This window comes from Ictalurus furcatus, chromosome 19 (genome assembly GCF_023375685.1).
Source record: "Ictalurus furcatus strain D&B chromosome 19, Billie_1.0, whole genome shotgun sequence".
NCBI lineage: Eukaryota > Metazoa > Chordata > Actinopteri > Siluriformes > Ictaluridae > Ictalurus > Ictalurus furcatus.
The window spans coordinates 139927-155628 of record NC_071273.1 but is presented as its reverse complement, the minus strand read 5'-3'; the positions used below and the strand labels follow the sequence as shown (position 1 = coordinate 155628).

At 41.3% G+C, this 15702-nt stretch overlaps 1 protein-coding gene across 3 annotated transcripts; it reads left to right on the top strand.

Moving 5' to 3' along the window:
- Window positions 1-9612: 9612 nt before the first annotated feature.
- On the top strand, window positions 9613-14802 carry LOC128623552 (zinc finger protein 862-like). 3 transcript variants are annotated; one of them, XM_053650660.1, is made up of 5 exons: window positions 9613-9623; window positions 9746-9816; window positions 13784-13983; window positions 14089-14227; window positions 14339-14802. In XM_053650660.1, exons 4-5 carry the CDS (start codon window positions 14102-14104, stop codon window positions 14603-14605), a joined length of 393 nt encoding a protein of 130 aa, XP_053506635.1. In that variant the 5' UTR covers window positions 9613-9623; window positions 9746-9816; window positions 13784-13983; window positions 14089-14101; the 3' UTR covers window positions 14606-14802. The 3 variants fall into 3 exon arrangements, with proteins under 3 accessions (XP_053506635.1, XP_053506636.1, XP_053506634.1); XM_053650661.1 differs by lacking the exons at window positions 9613-9623; window positions 9746-9816 and having other exon boundaries at window positions 13762-13983; XM_053650659.1 differs by lacking the exons at window positions 9613-9623; window positions 9746-9816; window positions 13784-13983 and having other exon boundaries at window positions 14001-14227.
- Window positions 14803-15702: the final 900 nt, after the last annotated feature.

Sequence of the window (15702 nt, the reverse complement as noted above, 5' to 3'; positions counted from 1 at the left end):
TTGTCACAAAATGCGGTGAAAACTCTCAAACAACGTTAATAATATGATTAAGATGTTTACATGTCTGTTATACACGTCGATAATACTACTAAAACAGGAGTACTTCACGTATTAATTTGATTAGTGCTCACTTCGAGTATGACTTTAATCAGATTCTAATCAATCAGATCAATAAGCGCCAACCAGTTTACCTGAAAACGATGATTTTTAAAACAATGATATGATATAAAACAATATAAAATATATATAATTAATAAGCATGTATTGCCTCGTCAACTGTGTCAGTGCTTCTCACTACTCCTGCAGTTACCCTGCCCTGTGGGTTTTCCATGTTTTCCTCCTCTACCAAAGATTAGGTCATAACTGTTCCCTCGTATCAATGGGTGTGTGAGTGTGTATGTGATTGTGCCCTGCGATGGACTGGCACCCTGTCCAGGGTGTACCCCGCCTTGTGCCCGATGCTCCCTGGGATAGGCCCCAGGTTCCCCCGCGACCCTGAAGAAGGAGTAAGCGGTAGAAGATGGATGGATGGATGTTCCCTCATATCAAAGTGGTGTTGAATGTTGTGCTTTGAGTACGAGTGTGTCACCTTGAGAAAACAGAAACGCTCTCAGTCGTTGTGTAATTGTGCAAGCAATTGTTAACAAAAAAAGAAAAAAAATTCTCACCAGTTTTTGCTTGTAATCTGGGCTCTGTTGTTCCTTCGCTCCAGACTATGCAGTTGAGGAAGGTCTTGCAGAGGCAGTAAATCTTCATCAATATCCAAAGGCTACACCTTGACCTCCTGTAGTTGAAGCAATCTCATTGGTTTTTTGGTCCAGCACCATCTCTAATTTAGTCAACACCTCCCTCAGCATGGCTATGGTAAAGAAGTTAACAATATTTACAAATGATACACACTACAAAACTATACAACTCCATCCTCAGTCTTATTCCTAACCTACACAAATTCCAGTAAGATGGCTGAGTGGAAATCACGGTTAATTAATACCTACAAAAGAAAGTCAATCAGAAAGCAGAAGAATACTTGGTACTGCCGGTACTGAAAAAAAAACTTATCGTATCATTCTTTTTAAAATTTTAGTATCAACTTGGTACAGATACTTTTGACATCACAACTTACCAGTTACAACATCCTTGAATTGCAGGGATGCCAAGGATATTTTCCCATTCATTCCTTTCCAATTTATGTTTCATGCAAGTTCATTTGAAAGTGTTCACCTCATTATTCTCCACACAGTGTAATTAAGGTCATACCCTCCAACAAGGCCTAGGTGATTAATCTAAGGGAAACACATGCTTTTTATCGATTATCTTCATGCAACATATCAATCAATAACACATCAACACACATTAAAGTCATAGTCCACCCCAAAATGAAAATTCAGTCATTTACCCACCCTCGTGTACTTTTTCACAGCACCGTATCTACATTTGTGTTATGAAGATTAACACAAGTCATACCGGTTGTGAACGAAGAGGGTGAGCAATGACAAAATGTAAATTTTTGGTGGATCTTCAAGTGATATGTTCTCATTGTGGAGAAATATGCATTAGAAACCACATACACACTGCAACAGTCTGATTTTGAATTTTTCACAAGATAATTTTTTTTGTAAACTTTTTCTCCCCTTAGTTTTCATCCCAGCAAACTCACCAATTTTTCCTTGAAATCATTTCTTGGAATTTCTGCTCCAGTCTCTGGAGGCCCTGTGGGCCTTTCATTGGCAAAAGTCCATCGTCAACGTCAGAATTGGTGTCCTGGAGTTGCTTCACATTGAGGATGCGCAGAATGGACTGTTGCTGGTCAAGAATCATTTCTTGCTTTGTTAGCATCTCACGGATTAGTGCTAGGAAATATAATAAGGGTAATTTTAGGAGAATATAACATGGACAATGGTAAAACATTTGAAGGGCTACAGCAAGGGGTAAACTTGTTGCCCTGTGAATGACTAAGCTTTAGGGCTGGTTCACACTTCCCCAACAAATGCTAACAAATGCAGACATGTAATTGGATGTAGCTTCAGTGTAGTGGATGGGCAGCCTTCCATACCATTAAGGACGCATTCAGGACAGATATTGCTTCCACTAAAAATGTGATGTGGTCCCACGAGTTTTTGACTACCTCTGTATGTGGTTTCAGTCATCCACAACCAAAAGTTTTGGATCCTGTTTACAACTGTACTTTGCTAATCACAAAAACACACATCTTAATACCAGGTGGAAATGGGATGTATGCAGTGGTTGACCAACAAATTGGTTGATATTTGGAATATAAAACTTTAAGATAAGTTTTCCCTCAAGGCCGATTGTTTCCCATGCCAAAATCGTTGCCGGTATGTTCTCACATCCTTACTGTGGTTTAAAAAACCCACTGAGATGTGAGAAATTAAGTGCTGTTTCACTTACCCAATTTGCAAATATTTTTTGCAGATAAAACAAGCAATAAATGAATATTGCAAGATTAATAAAACAAGAAGGAATAAAGTAAAAGTATTCATTATTATTATTATTATTATTATTATTGTTGTTGTTATTATTATTATTATTATTATTATTATATATTTTAATTTTTCATTGTTATTCCTTGAGTTCTTGTATGAATATTCTAGTTTTTGAGACTATATAACTAGATAGGTAAATTTCATCATGACAAACTTTGATGTTGACTGGAGAAACCAAGTCGGCTAGGGTGCTGTTAGGCAGTTGCTGGGGTGTTATGGGTGGTGCAAGACTGAAGTGTTCCAATACTTTGGAGCTAGACCGCACTCAGGCTTCAGGCCATGTGCACTCAGGTGTGTGTGAGTTGACAGTTGGAGCCAGGTTCTGAACATTCCCTCAGTGTGAGTGAATGGGAATTTTGGGGAAATTTCATCATCCGCAATGGGAATACTGGGAGTCTGATCAGTTTGGAAAAATAGAGCCTGACCAGTCTGATCAACCTAAAGGACTATGTTTAATTTCTTTGAAGTAGATTGATTATAAGATGAAGTTATAACAGTCAGACATTTTTAATGCAAGTCAATGGAAATTTTGGCCACTTTGAGCTTCCATACCTGACATTCTGATCACTTCGAAAAGATATAGTAACTTGAGTCAGAACTATCACGAGAACCGATACTTCGGTACCAAGTCGGTACCAACATTCTTAAAACGTGACGGTACTTGTTTTTCCGCAGTAGCGTAAGTACCTTTATTAATGAAGGTACTGTGGTTGCAATTCTTCTGGAACTGAAGATGGCAGCAAATACGCGCAAGTGTTTTAGTCGGTCCACAAGTGGCAAAGAAGAAGAAAAACATCAAGCACACAGGAAAAACTACAGAAGTTTAGCTCCGCCCTGACTCGTTGAGCAGCAAAGAGAGGAAAGATCGTTGAGAGGAAAGCTAGCATTGGTTTCCGGTGTGCATCCGATGCGATCGTTCATTTCAAACAAAGCGAGGAAACACCTGGAATTTGGCGAAGCACCTGAAAGACAGGTCCTATATTATGTTTGTTTGAGACAGCTGGCATTGTAGCCGTGAAACCAGCTAATGTTATGCTCCATGCAATGTTTGCGATAGCCAGTTATTTGTTAACAATGCTAACGCGTTGCAATTTTATAAACTACCTCCTAATGGGGCACCCGGCATCACCCTTCAGCTCGTGTCCGGTCAGCTAAATGTAGCCTAATGTCACTAATAATTATTCACATGTTTATGCTTTTAATAAATCTTTTTGGGCTTCCACCATATCAGTGAATTTAAACTAATGCTTGCATTCAGAGTATAAGGTCTGTGTGTGTGTGTGTGTGTGTGTGTGTGTGTGTGTGTGCGCGCGTGCATGCATGTTTAGGAGTGCACCTTATCACTTGTTATTAGCACTTAGCACTGTTTTATTAGTCATTGTCAGACAATGTTTGATAACTAAAATATCTCTCGCTTGCTTTGCCAGTATTAGCCAGAGGAGGATGTCCTCCAGGAGTTTTTAATTTTATTTTTTATTTTTATTTTATTTTTAATAAAATAGTGGTTGTAGCTTGAAAGCCCTTGGAGGAGATATTGTTTAAATTTCTGCCAATAATAATAATAATAATAATAATAATAATAACAAATATAATGTGTAATAAATGTTTGTTATATTTCAGCAACCTTGCCTGTCTTGTTTACCATGTTTTAATTCGTTATATTTCTTTATTATCTTCATTATATCTGCATCAGCCACTGAAAAACTCATATTGATCAACCAGAAGGTATGGTTGTACCTTACTCTTATGCTAAACTCATCATCATGGTGAAGGTTCTTGATCATGTCTGATTACATCAGGGTGTCAAAATTATATCAGACTTTCCAAACCTGACAAACACTGCCGCCAAAAAAAACAAAAAAAAAAACAATATCCAACAAACACTGATGGGATTACTACATTGATCAAACAAATTCCAGCAATTATTTGTTGCCATTCTTTGGGGCAGTTTGAACTAGCTATTATATGCTCAACTACATTCTGCTGATAAGCTGAAACATAACTTGATAAACTTACAGACAATAACTTTAGGGGTGGTGGTCTGATGCATGGTCCTTTGGCATCCATGTAATGGAGTCTGTTGAGGCTGTGGTGGGTTTGGACCTTAAGGAAAATAAACTATTGTTATTCTTATCTATATTTCCTCCTTATTACTACAACAAGGGCTTAATGTAAACAATGAAAAAAAAAACCCATACATAAATACATGCATACAGTGAGGGAAAAAAGTATTTGATCCCCTGCTGATTTTGTACGTTTGCCCACTGACAAAGAAATGATCAGTCTATAATTTTAATGGTAGTTGTATTTGAACAGTGAGAGACAGAATAACAACAAAAAAATCCAGAAAAACGCATGTCAAAAATTTTATAAATTAATTTGCATTTTAATGAGGGAAAAAAGTATTTGACCCCCTCTCAATCAGAAAGATTTCTGGCTCCCAGGTGTCTTTTATACAGGTAACGAGCTGAGATTAGGAGCACACTCTTAAAGGGAGTGCTCCTAATATCAGTTTGTTACCTGTATAAAAGACACCTGTCCACAGAAGCAATCAATCAGTCATATTCCAAACTCTCCACCATGGCCAAGACCAAAGAGCTCTCCAAGGATGTCAGGGACAAGACTGTAGACCTACACAAGTCTGGAATGGGCTACAAGACCATTGCCAAGCATACTGGTGAGAAGGGGACAACAGTTGGTGCGATTATTCGCAAATGGAAGAAGCACAAAAGAACTGTCAATCTCCCTCGGCCTGGGGCTCCATGCAAGATCTCACCTCGTGGAGTTGCACTGATCATGAGAACAGTGAGGAATCAGCCCAGAACTACACGGGAGGATCTTGTCAATGATCTCAAGGCAGCTGGGACCATAGTCACCAAGAAAACAATTGGTAACACACTACGCCGTGAAGGACTGAAATCCTGCAGCGCGCGCAAGGTCCGCTGCTCAAGAAAACATATATACATGCCCGTCTGAAGTTTGCCAATGAACATCTGAATGATTCTGAGGACAACTGGGTGAAAGCGTTGAGGTCAGATGAGACCAAAATGGAGCTCTTTGGCATCAACTCAACTCGCCGTGTTTGGAGGAGGAGGAATGCTGCCTATGACCCCTGGAACACCATCCCCACCGTCAAACATGGAGGTGGAAACATTATGCTTTGGGGTTTTTTTTCTGCTAAGGGGACAGGACAACTTCACCGCATCAAAGGGACGATGGACGGGGCCATGTACCGTCAAATCTTGGGTGAAAACCTCCTTCCCTCAGCCAGGGCATTGAAAATGGGTCGTGGATGGATATTCCAGCATGACAATGACCCAAAACACATGGCCAAGGCAACAAAGGAGTGGCTCGGGAAGAACCACATTAAGGTCCTGGAGTGACCTAGGCAGTCTCCAGACCTTAATCCCATAGAAAATCTGTGGAGAGAGCTGAAGGTTCGAGTTGCCAAACGTCAGCCTCGAAACCTTAATGATTTGGAGAAGATCTGCAAAGACGAGTGGGACAAAATCCCTCCTGAGATGTGTGCAAACCTGGTGGCCAACTACAAGAAACGTCTGACCTCTGTGATTGCCAACAAGGGTTTTTAAACCAAGTACTAAGTCATGTTTTGCAGAGGGGTCAAATACTTATTTCCCTCATTAAAATGCAAATCAATTTATAACATTTTTGATGTGCGTTTTTCTGGATTTTTTTGTTGTTATTCTGTCTCTCACTGTTCAAATAAATCTACCATTAAAGTTATAGACTGATCATTTCTTTGTCAGTGGGTAAACATACAAAATCAGCAGGGGATCAAATACTTTTTTCCCTCACTGTATATACACACACAGTTAGGTCCATATACATTTGGAAACAGACAAGTTGTCTTATTTTGGCTGTTTATGAAAACATTCAAGTTACAGTTAAATAATGAATATGGGCTTCAAGTGCAGTCTCTCATCTTTAATTTAAATGTATTCACACCCACATTGGAGGAAGGGTTTAGGAATTACAGCTCATTAATATGTAGCCCCCACTTTTTCAATACTGAAAGCCCTTATGGGTCTCAGTTCACAGGAAATCACCCTAGCAGACAAATAACTATTGAGTGAAACCTCAATGATTACACCACCGTTGGCATATATATCAAAAACTCAACAACATCTTAAAGATGCACCTTTAAAGAAAATTATTTAATTCAATTCAGTTCAATTTTATTTGTATAGCGTTTTTTACGATAGACATTGTCTCAAAGCAGCTTTACAGGAATAACAACATGGTATACAGATATTAAAGGTGCGAATTTATCCCAACTGAGCAAGCCACTGAGTGGCGACAGTAGCAAGGAAAAACTCCCTAAGATGTTTTAAGAGGAAGAAACCTTGAGAAGAACCAGACTCAGAAGGGAACCCATCCTCATCTAACAACAGATAGTGAAAAAGTTCATTATTGATTTATATGAAGTCTGTATGGCCTTAGAAGCAGCCGTAGTCCCAGCAGTCTGGAATTGGAGTAGATTAGAGCTCCATCCTGAGGCAGGACATCTGAAACGGATCAGGCAGGTCCGTAGAGCAGAAAGGATCAGGATCTCTAGTATCTCCATAAAATCGTGTGTGGCTCGGCAGAAGGAGAGAGGGAGAGAAAAGATTATTAGGACTGGGAATTAGCATAATAGAAAGTCTAGTCAGGGTAGGCTTGAGTAAACAAATACGTTTTAAGCCTAGACTTAAACACTGAGACTGTGTCTGAGTCCTGAACACTAATAGGAAGACTGTTCCATAACAGTGGGGCTCTATAAGAGAAAGCTCTTCCCCCTGCTGTAGCCTTCACTATCCAAGGTACCAACAAATAGCCTGTACCTTTTGATCTAAGTAGGCGTGGCGGATCATATAAAACCAAAAGGGTGCTTAGATACTGTGGTGCGAGACCGTTTAGTGCTTTATAGGTTAATAAAAGTATTTTATAATCAATGCGAGATTTCACTGGGAGCCAATGCAGTGTGGATAAGATCGGGGTGATATGGTCGTATCTTCTAGTTCTAGTTAGGACTCTAGCAGCTGCATTCTGGACTAACTGGAGTTTGTTTATGCTCCTACTGGAACATCCAGACAGTAAGGCATTACAGTAATCTAGTCTAGAGGTGACGAAAGCATGAACTAATATTTCTGCATCATGTAGTGACAATATATTTCTTATCTTAGAAATATTTCTGAGATGACAGAAGGCTATCCTTGTAATATTATCTACATGAGCATCAAATGATAGACTGGAGTCAATAATCACTCCAAGGTCTTTAACTGCTGTACATGATGAAACAGAAAGACCATCCAGAGTAACCATGTGATCAGAAAGATTACTTCTAGCTACACGTGATCCTAATAAAAGTATTTGTTTTATCAGAATTAAGTAAAAGGAAGTTAGTTACCATCCAACGTCTAATGTCCTTTACACAATCCTCAACTTTACTAAGCTGCTGTCTGTCCTCTGGCTTCGCTGAAACATACAACTGCGTATCATCAGCATAACAGTGGAAGCTAATTCCATGTTTGCGAATAATTTGACCTAGAGGTAGCATATATAAAGTAAAAAACAGAGGGCCTAAAACAGAACCCTGTGGAACTCCAAAGGTAACCTCGGTATGCGTGGAGAAGTCTCCATTTACATCTACGAACTGATAACGATCGGTCAGATAAGACCTGAGCCAGGAGAGGACTGTTCACTTAATGCCAACAACATTTTCTAATCTATCAAGGAGAATAATGTGATCTATAGTATCAAACGCTGCACTAAGGTCAAGTAACACAAGCAGTGAGATTTTCATTCAAATATGAGGATTTTTATTTAATTACACACTTTTTACACACATACCAGGCTATTAACCAAAAACTATTGGCCTTTCCTTGCCTCACGGGCCACCGGGTTGTTCAATAGACGTGACACTGATGCCCAAAGCGTCCTCAAGCGGGGACTGGGCAGAGTGCACCTCACCGACCGACAGCTCCGCGACGTAGAAGCGGTCTGATGTCCCCTTGCTGTGGCACATTATTTTCGTGACGAGAGCGCGCTGTTGTTCAGACAGATTCCACTCACTCTGAAGAAAGAAGACATTTGTCTATCACTTTAATGTTTAACATATTGAAATTAATTTGTTCGTTTAGTCATTTAAATTTTTTTTTTTTTTTTACATATGTTAGCTTGCGTAGGTTGCTAGAGCTGTCCTGATGTCAGAGACGTTGTTGTCCTTCCCCACAAGTGTCCGCAAGGCATTCTTGACACGCGAAGACATCTTGGTCTGTGAGCCTGTGCTCAAGAAGAAGAACCACCTGACAGAAGTCCCATAGCCTGGCATGTGCTTCCTGCAGTGTTAGAAGCATTTCAGGCACTTCAGCTCATTTTTGTTGACAGCCAGCTTAGCGCGACCGAAATCAGATTTGTGCTGCTTCACCATGAAGAAACAGACAATAAATGAATAAATAAAAGAATAAATAAATAAACCACCCCCATGTACAACACACAGCCCATGGTATAACTAGCGCTGTGGGACTTAGAATATAAGTCACACGTCTCTAGTTATCCCAGGGGGGCCCGCCCCTCTCTGTTATAGCAGGGCTCAGACCCTGGTATGACTCGTGACCTGGGACTTTGGACATTTTTAAAGTTCCACGTTCGCATTTCCCACCTATCACCCAGTCCCACCTATCACCCAGTGGGCCTATAGCCTAGGCTATACCGGGGGTTTGCATCTAAATCTCTGCCCTTGGTGCACTTTGGATGATAGGTTTTTTTTTCTCTTATTTTCTGACGTGTCCCCCTGGAACATCCCTGTCCTTTAAAGGAGTGACTAACCTTTAGTCTGGCTGTAGTGTAGAGACCGGAACTTGTACTGGAGCTTCTGTGCCTCAAGACAGGTACACCGTGACTGAGGAAGCAAGAGAGATAAGACAAGACAACTGTAAACTGGAAAACATGACTTTTGTGAGTAAATTCAAGTGCCTATCCTGTAAATTCCCGGTCTTTTAAAGGAGTGACTAACCTTTAGTTTTGCTGTAGTGTTTACCACCAAGGTAGAGACCGGAACTTGTACAGGAGCTTCTGTGCCTCAAAACAGGTAACACAGTGACTGAGGAAGCAAGAGAGGTAAGACAAGACAACTGTTTATCAGAGTGGAACAACAAGATCTTTTTTATTAAAGGTTCAAGCCACTATCCTATAGATTTCCTTGAACAGACTGACTTAGCCCGCTGCCGGTTTTGTTGTAGTCTTCATCACCGCGTCCTGGACTTGTACAGGAGCTCCAGTCAGGTGCCCCATGATTGAAGTTGCAAAAGAGGTAAAACCAAGACAAACATGACTTTTGTGAGAAAATTCAAGTGCCTATCATGTAAATTCCCTGTCCTTTAAAAGAGTGACTAACCATTAATTTTGCTGTAGTGTAGAGACCAGAACTTGTACAACATGACATTTTTATTTACCATCAGTGCTTGGACCCCTGTGATTGCTACACTCTCCCAAAATTTATTTACAAATGAAATGATAATTTGCAAAAACCTATCAGTGGTAGACAAGTTCAAGTGTCACACTGATGGATAAAATACACAAAAGATAATTCAGAGTCAAATTAAATGTCACACTAACAATGAAATGTAATTGAATCTGGTATTTGAACCAATCCCTGGGGAATGACCGGTTCTACCAATCAGGGCATGCATGCATGCATACATACATACATAAAATAAAAAGCATGGAATTAAACTACAGTTATAAATGAATAATATATATTCTGGTCTGTGTATTAGGTTCTTTTCAGAGTTGTATAATTGTACAAATAATTGTGTAAAGTTTTAGTCTTAAGTTAATATTTGTAACACTTACAGTAAATGGAAAAAAAAGGGTCCTGGAAGTTTGCCCCGCCCCATCCGATTAATTGAAAAAAGTAATCGGCCAACTAATCGATTATGAAAATAATCGTTAGCTGCAGCCCTAGTGTACATCTATGTGTATATGCCTGCTCTTTATGAGCTAACTCACAGTTTGGGTGTCTGATGTCCCCTCTTCTAGATCTTCCCCTCTGAATCTTGCTACTTGCACATTGCTATTTATTTATTTATTTCCATGTCCATTCGCACAGGAAGGGCTTAAATTAGTCGTTGTTGGAGAGCTGAAATCGCTCCTGTGTAGGCTGCATTGCCATCCTGGGTTCAGTCAGCCATTGCCCAGGGCCGGTGGACGAGCACTGCCCCATCAGGCCCTGCCATGTCCACCATAGGGACTGTTATTATCTCATGTACAGATCCCTGTGCCTTTAGGGAGGTGTGGGCATGTGCTTCAGACAGTTGTTTTGTCCCCCTGAACTTGAGTCCTAAGTGGTGAGAAGTCCTGCTTTGCATTTTCAAAGGAATCAGGTAGGGCTTCCAGCGCAGTGAGGGCTGGACAGAAATGTGGATCTGATGATGGTGCTGAGGGACCCACTTCTGCTGCTACTTGTGTTTGCCGTGGAGGGACGGAGTCCAGGTCAGGATTAGCTTTCTGTAACTTAGCACACTGAGAAACAGATGAGGGCCCTGCCTGACATTTTTCTCTCTTTTATGTACCTCACGCTGACATTCACCAAATGCCTTCCAGTCTGCTAAAAACTGTGCTTCTTCTTCTTCTTTTTTTTTTTACTTTTAGGAATCTCTCTCTCTTTTGCTTCCGAATTGAGTTTTAACTGTTCTAACTGCCTAAGACAAAACCTCCCTTTTTCTGGGAGTGCACATTCTTTTACTCCCACATCATATCGATACAAGCATCCCTCTCCATAATTTACATGCATAAACATGATATTAGGACAACATATGAACAACCTGTGCGCGCCATAGCGTGCACCAGACCGCTCTTTGCTACTTGCTTTACCATTATTCAACTTTCACAATGACCTTCAAAATAACTTAATCAGTTCAACATACTGTTGTAATTAACTGTAACTGTTGTAACCCTCTCTGCTCCTGACCGTTCCTCTAATTACTCTGTGATAGGTCTGAGTTTGGTTAAGCCGGGTTTATGCACATTGTAAAAAAAGTTTCTTTGGTCATGAGCCGAGATTAGAACGTACAATGTGAGCCATTGTGACTGGATACAGCAGAAGTTTTTATCTAAAACAGAGAGAACCGAGGGAAAATCATGTCATCCTACAACAGTCCACTTTTTTTCTCTATTCCACTTTCTGTGCTGTGTGATCAGGTGCGGCTGGCTCTGATAGATCTGGAATACTTCCTGGAAAATATCGAGACACCCCTGCTTTTCAGCAGCTCCTTGGAGTGTCAGTCCATCATCACCCGTGCCTTGATGGCCATTAACAAGATTGGAGAACACCAGATACCCGGATCTGCTTGCCCACCCACGGCTCCCGTATTCCATCCTGTTTGCCGCCGGCGGCATCAGCAAACTGTCTCCTACAAATGTTTTAGAAACCTACAACTCGAGGATGGACAGCTGGATGTGCACCTACAGCAGAGAAGAAAAAGCTCGAGCTTATCACGGCACAGTGTTCCTCGACGGTTTTGTGTACGTCATCGGTGGCTTCGACGGCATGGAGTCCTTGAACACGGTGTGCAAGTTCAATCCTCTCAACGGAACCTGGAACGAGGTGGCGCCCATGAAGTCTCGGCGCTGCTTTGTGAACGTAGCCATACTGGATGGATACACCTACGCGATGGGAGGTTTCGATGGCGTAGATCGGCTTAACACGGCTGAACGTTATCAGCCAAGCACCAACCAGTGGAACCTCATCCCCTCCATGCACGAGGAACGAAGTGGCGCCGGTCAGGGCTCTACAGTGCGAGTATTTCACTCGCATTTACGCCTAATAATAGCTGCGTGCGAACTGGAAAAATAATTTAAGAGCAGTGTGCAAGTGACGGGCTGTTCTCAATAAATGCAACAAAAGCGCGATGAAGCGAAGTACACCACTAATTACCATAGAGAGGAAGAAAGAGGACGGAAGTTGTCAGGATCATGACTGCGCGATGTGAACATAGCACGATGATGGTCTTAGCGTTATGCAAATGAGAGTGATGATTCACAAGCAATGAGTCAATCACTGAAATAATGTAGGAATGTGCAGGAATTGCTGGATTCTAAGTGAGAGAGACGAGTGTCAAATGATAGTCAGGTAAACACTGGGGGGGAAAAGGTACAACAGTGCAGACATGGTTTAAAATGAAGCCCATTTTACTTTTAATGTGTATTTATTTACTCACTACTTAACAGATAAAGTGTGAAATGCAGAATGCACTCTGCCATTTTCTCTCAAGACATGTTTGAGGAGCTATCCTCACTTAGCCTCACCCTGCAAAAGAATGACCTGATCCTCCCCCAAGCCATATCAGAGTTGAGGAAGACAGTGACCAGACTGGAAGCACTAAAGTTCAGGCCAAAGGCAGGGGGCATGCTGGAGAAGATACAGACCATGCTTGCTCAACAGCAGGGTGATGGGAGGACATTCCAGGTGTGTTAGTGTGACCATGGATTTGGGTTTACCACCAGGAACACATTTAAAAGGGTTCTTTAGATTTACATTTATTCAGTAATTGATCTGATAAGTGAATTGACTACAGTGTAGCTAACAAGTTTTACATCAGACAATACAGCAGTGGGCTAATTTATAAAAGAAAAAGAAAACTAATGAATATACTGTTTATCTTGCCCACTGACATCGTTGAAACAAATAAAAATGAAATACTCACAAATCTATGAGCTCCTGCACCGCACAATATCTTCAATTTCCAGGAGTTGAAACCCCCAACATTTTAAATGAACACACTGGATGGTGTGAGATCTACCAGCAAACCCAAGAGCGAACTTCTCGCCCGCACTTCTCACAGAACATTGCGTAGTGTGTGTGCGCGCATGCCTAGCCTCTTCGCTTGTACCCAACATTGCTACTTACTGACACCTCCAGGACAACTTAGGCCATAACAGCTTTCCTAACTTAAACAATAATCGGACCGTTTCTCACTTGGTTACATTAGGATGAGAGTTTGTTAGAATGGAAGAGAAATTAATGATTAAGACTCAGTGTGAGAATTAATGTATTAATTGCACAATACAATACAACCAATTAAAGGATAAGGATGGAAATGCAGTGGAGATTGGAGAAGTCGATAAAAAAATGGCCAGACAAATGCAACCTTATTGTTGGCTGACAAATGGCCAGACATTTCATTGTCAGTTGGTTGGTTGGTTGGTGTGTGTGTGTGTGTGTGTGTGTGTGTGTGTGTTTCTGTTAAATGGATTAACACTGAAGGGGAATCTGAAAGGCTTCACAGACCTCACCAATCCCCAGCAGCACACAGACGCAGCCATCAACATCGGCATGGAAGAGCTCAAACCCAGGTTTGGTGGTTTACTGAAGGATGAAGGTGCCCAAACCCCAGTGGAGTCTTTCAGAGTGCTAAACACTGACACATGGCCAGAGGACCAGGCCAGCCTTCTCTCTTTTTGTGATGTGGCAGACCTGGTGAGGCATTTCAAGGAGCCTCTAGAGACGCAAGAACTTATTTGACGCTGTAATACCATATGAGACAATGTTATGTAAACTCACTTGCTCTGTTCAATCCTGCAGATCGGTGTGCAACATGGCTGCAATGCAGGATGAGTGGCAGGGGCTGAAAATCCTGATCAGCCACAATTTCAAGGACAAGACCTACAGTGGCCTGTGGGAGACCATGTTGACAAAGGACCCCTACAGGCTAGATTACAAGGTAGGCCTGCAGTAGTACTGAGTGGTTGTGTATGGTATCCTTCTATGGTTGGTTTTGATAAGTTAATGGTAAGTGTTTAAATGAAATTGAAAAGTATCATCTTTTCTCTAGAACATACTGGGGTTGGTGCAGATTACGCTGATGCTGCCCATTTCAGCCACTCAGTGTGAGCGAGGGATCTCTACGCAGAACCGCATTAAGAATTCAACAAGAAGCTCTCTTTGGGTCTCCACCACCGAAGACCTGATGAGGATCAGCCTGGAGGGGCCTTCTGTTGAGGAGTTTGATCCCACACCTGCCGTGGACTGCTCGCTGACCTCTAAGCCTTCCAGACGGCCAACATACAAAAGCTGGACAAACGATATCCTTTGCGTCTAGGCCAATGTGTGATTTTGCACGAGCAGTATGTATGAAATAAATCATTTGTTTAATAAACTTTTTTCAGTGTGCTCATAAATTTTTTCATTTAGGAGCATGTACTCCTTGCAAAAAAAAGTTAGTGTAGTGCTCTGCCAGTGCTACGACCTTACTGGCCAAGGTAAGAGTGAAATGCACACACTTTTCAATGATTTTTACCACAGAGTTATACTTTTCCCAGACACACATCTCCACCAAATTAGTGAATTAGTGTTCACCTGAAGGCTGGCTAATGCACAGCGTCAATAAATGAAATAAATAAACAAACATTATTTAAAATGTTACAGTCCCTGAGGGAACCTGAAAGCTTGAACTAGAAACACCCAGAACCTTCTTGTTTTTGGGTTCCTTTAGATCTACATCTGTGGAGGACTCAACGGAACCGGGTCCCCTTTCACGGCCGAGTGTTTCGACCCTTGTTACACTCAGTGGACGCGAATTGAAAGGATGCACAACCCAAGAGGGGGCGTGATCGCTCTGAACAACCAAGTGTTTGCGGTAAGAACTATTTGCACTGAGAGTCAGTGAAGTTTCTGTAATTGCTCTGTAAGAGATGGGAAGCAGGCATGTTTCTGTTAGCACGGTTTGTGTTCTTTTATTAATGCACATCACTCGAGATAAGATGTATGGTTTTACATATTAGGGGTTTTGTTTTGATGGAGCCAACCGTCTGGAGAGCGTCAAAGCCTACAACCCTCGTACCAACTCCTGGAGTATGCTTGCCTCCATGTTTAAACTTCTTCGTTAGAATAGTCTCAGATTATTGTTTGAAATTTTCAGCTGTTTGAAATGATATCCTAGTCTGAAACCATCATGTTTTCCCAGTGTCAGAGAAAATTAAAGATGAAACTGCTACTTTGGGTTTGTAGAGTCACAGCTACATGGCCAGAACTAACTACAGTCCCTTCTGAAACTATTGGAGTGGTGAGACCAGTTCATTTGTTTGTGCTGTACACCAAAGATATTTGGGTTTGAGATCATAAGATGGAGATGAGACGAGAGTTTAGGACTGAGGGTGATGAACAGCTTTCAGAATCAGAATAAGATTTACTTGTCAA

Coding starts and splice junctions, on each gene's coding strand:
- LOC128623552 (XM_053650659.1), top strand. CDS start 14,051: ATGTTATGTAAACTCACTTGCTCTGTTCAATCCTGCAGATCGGTGTGC. Junction 14,228..14,338: donor CCTACAGGCTAGATTACAAG/GTAGGCCTGCAG, acceptor TCTTTTCTCTAG/AACATACTGGGGTTGGTGCA.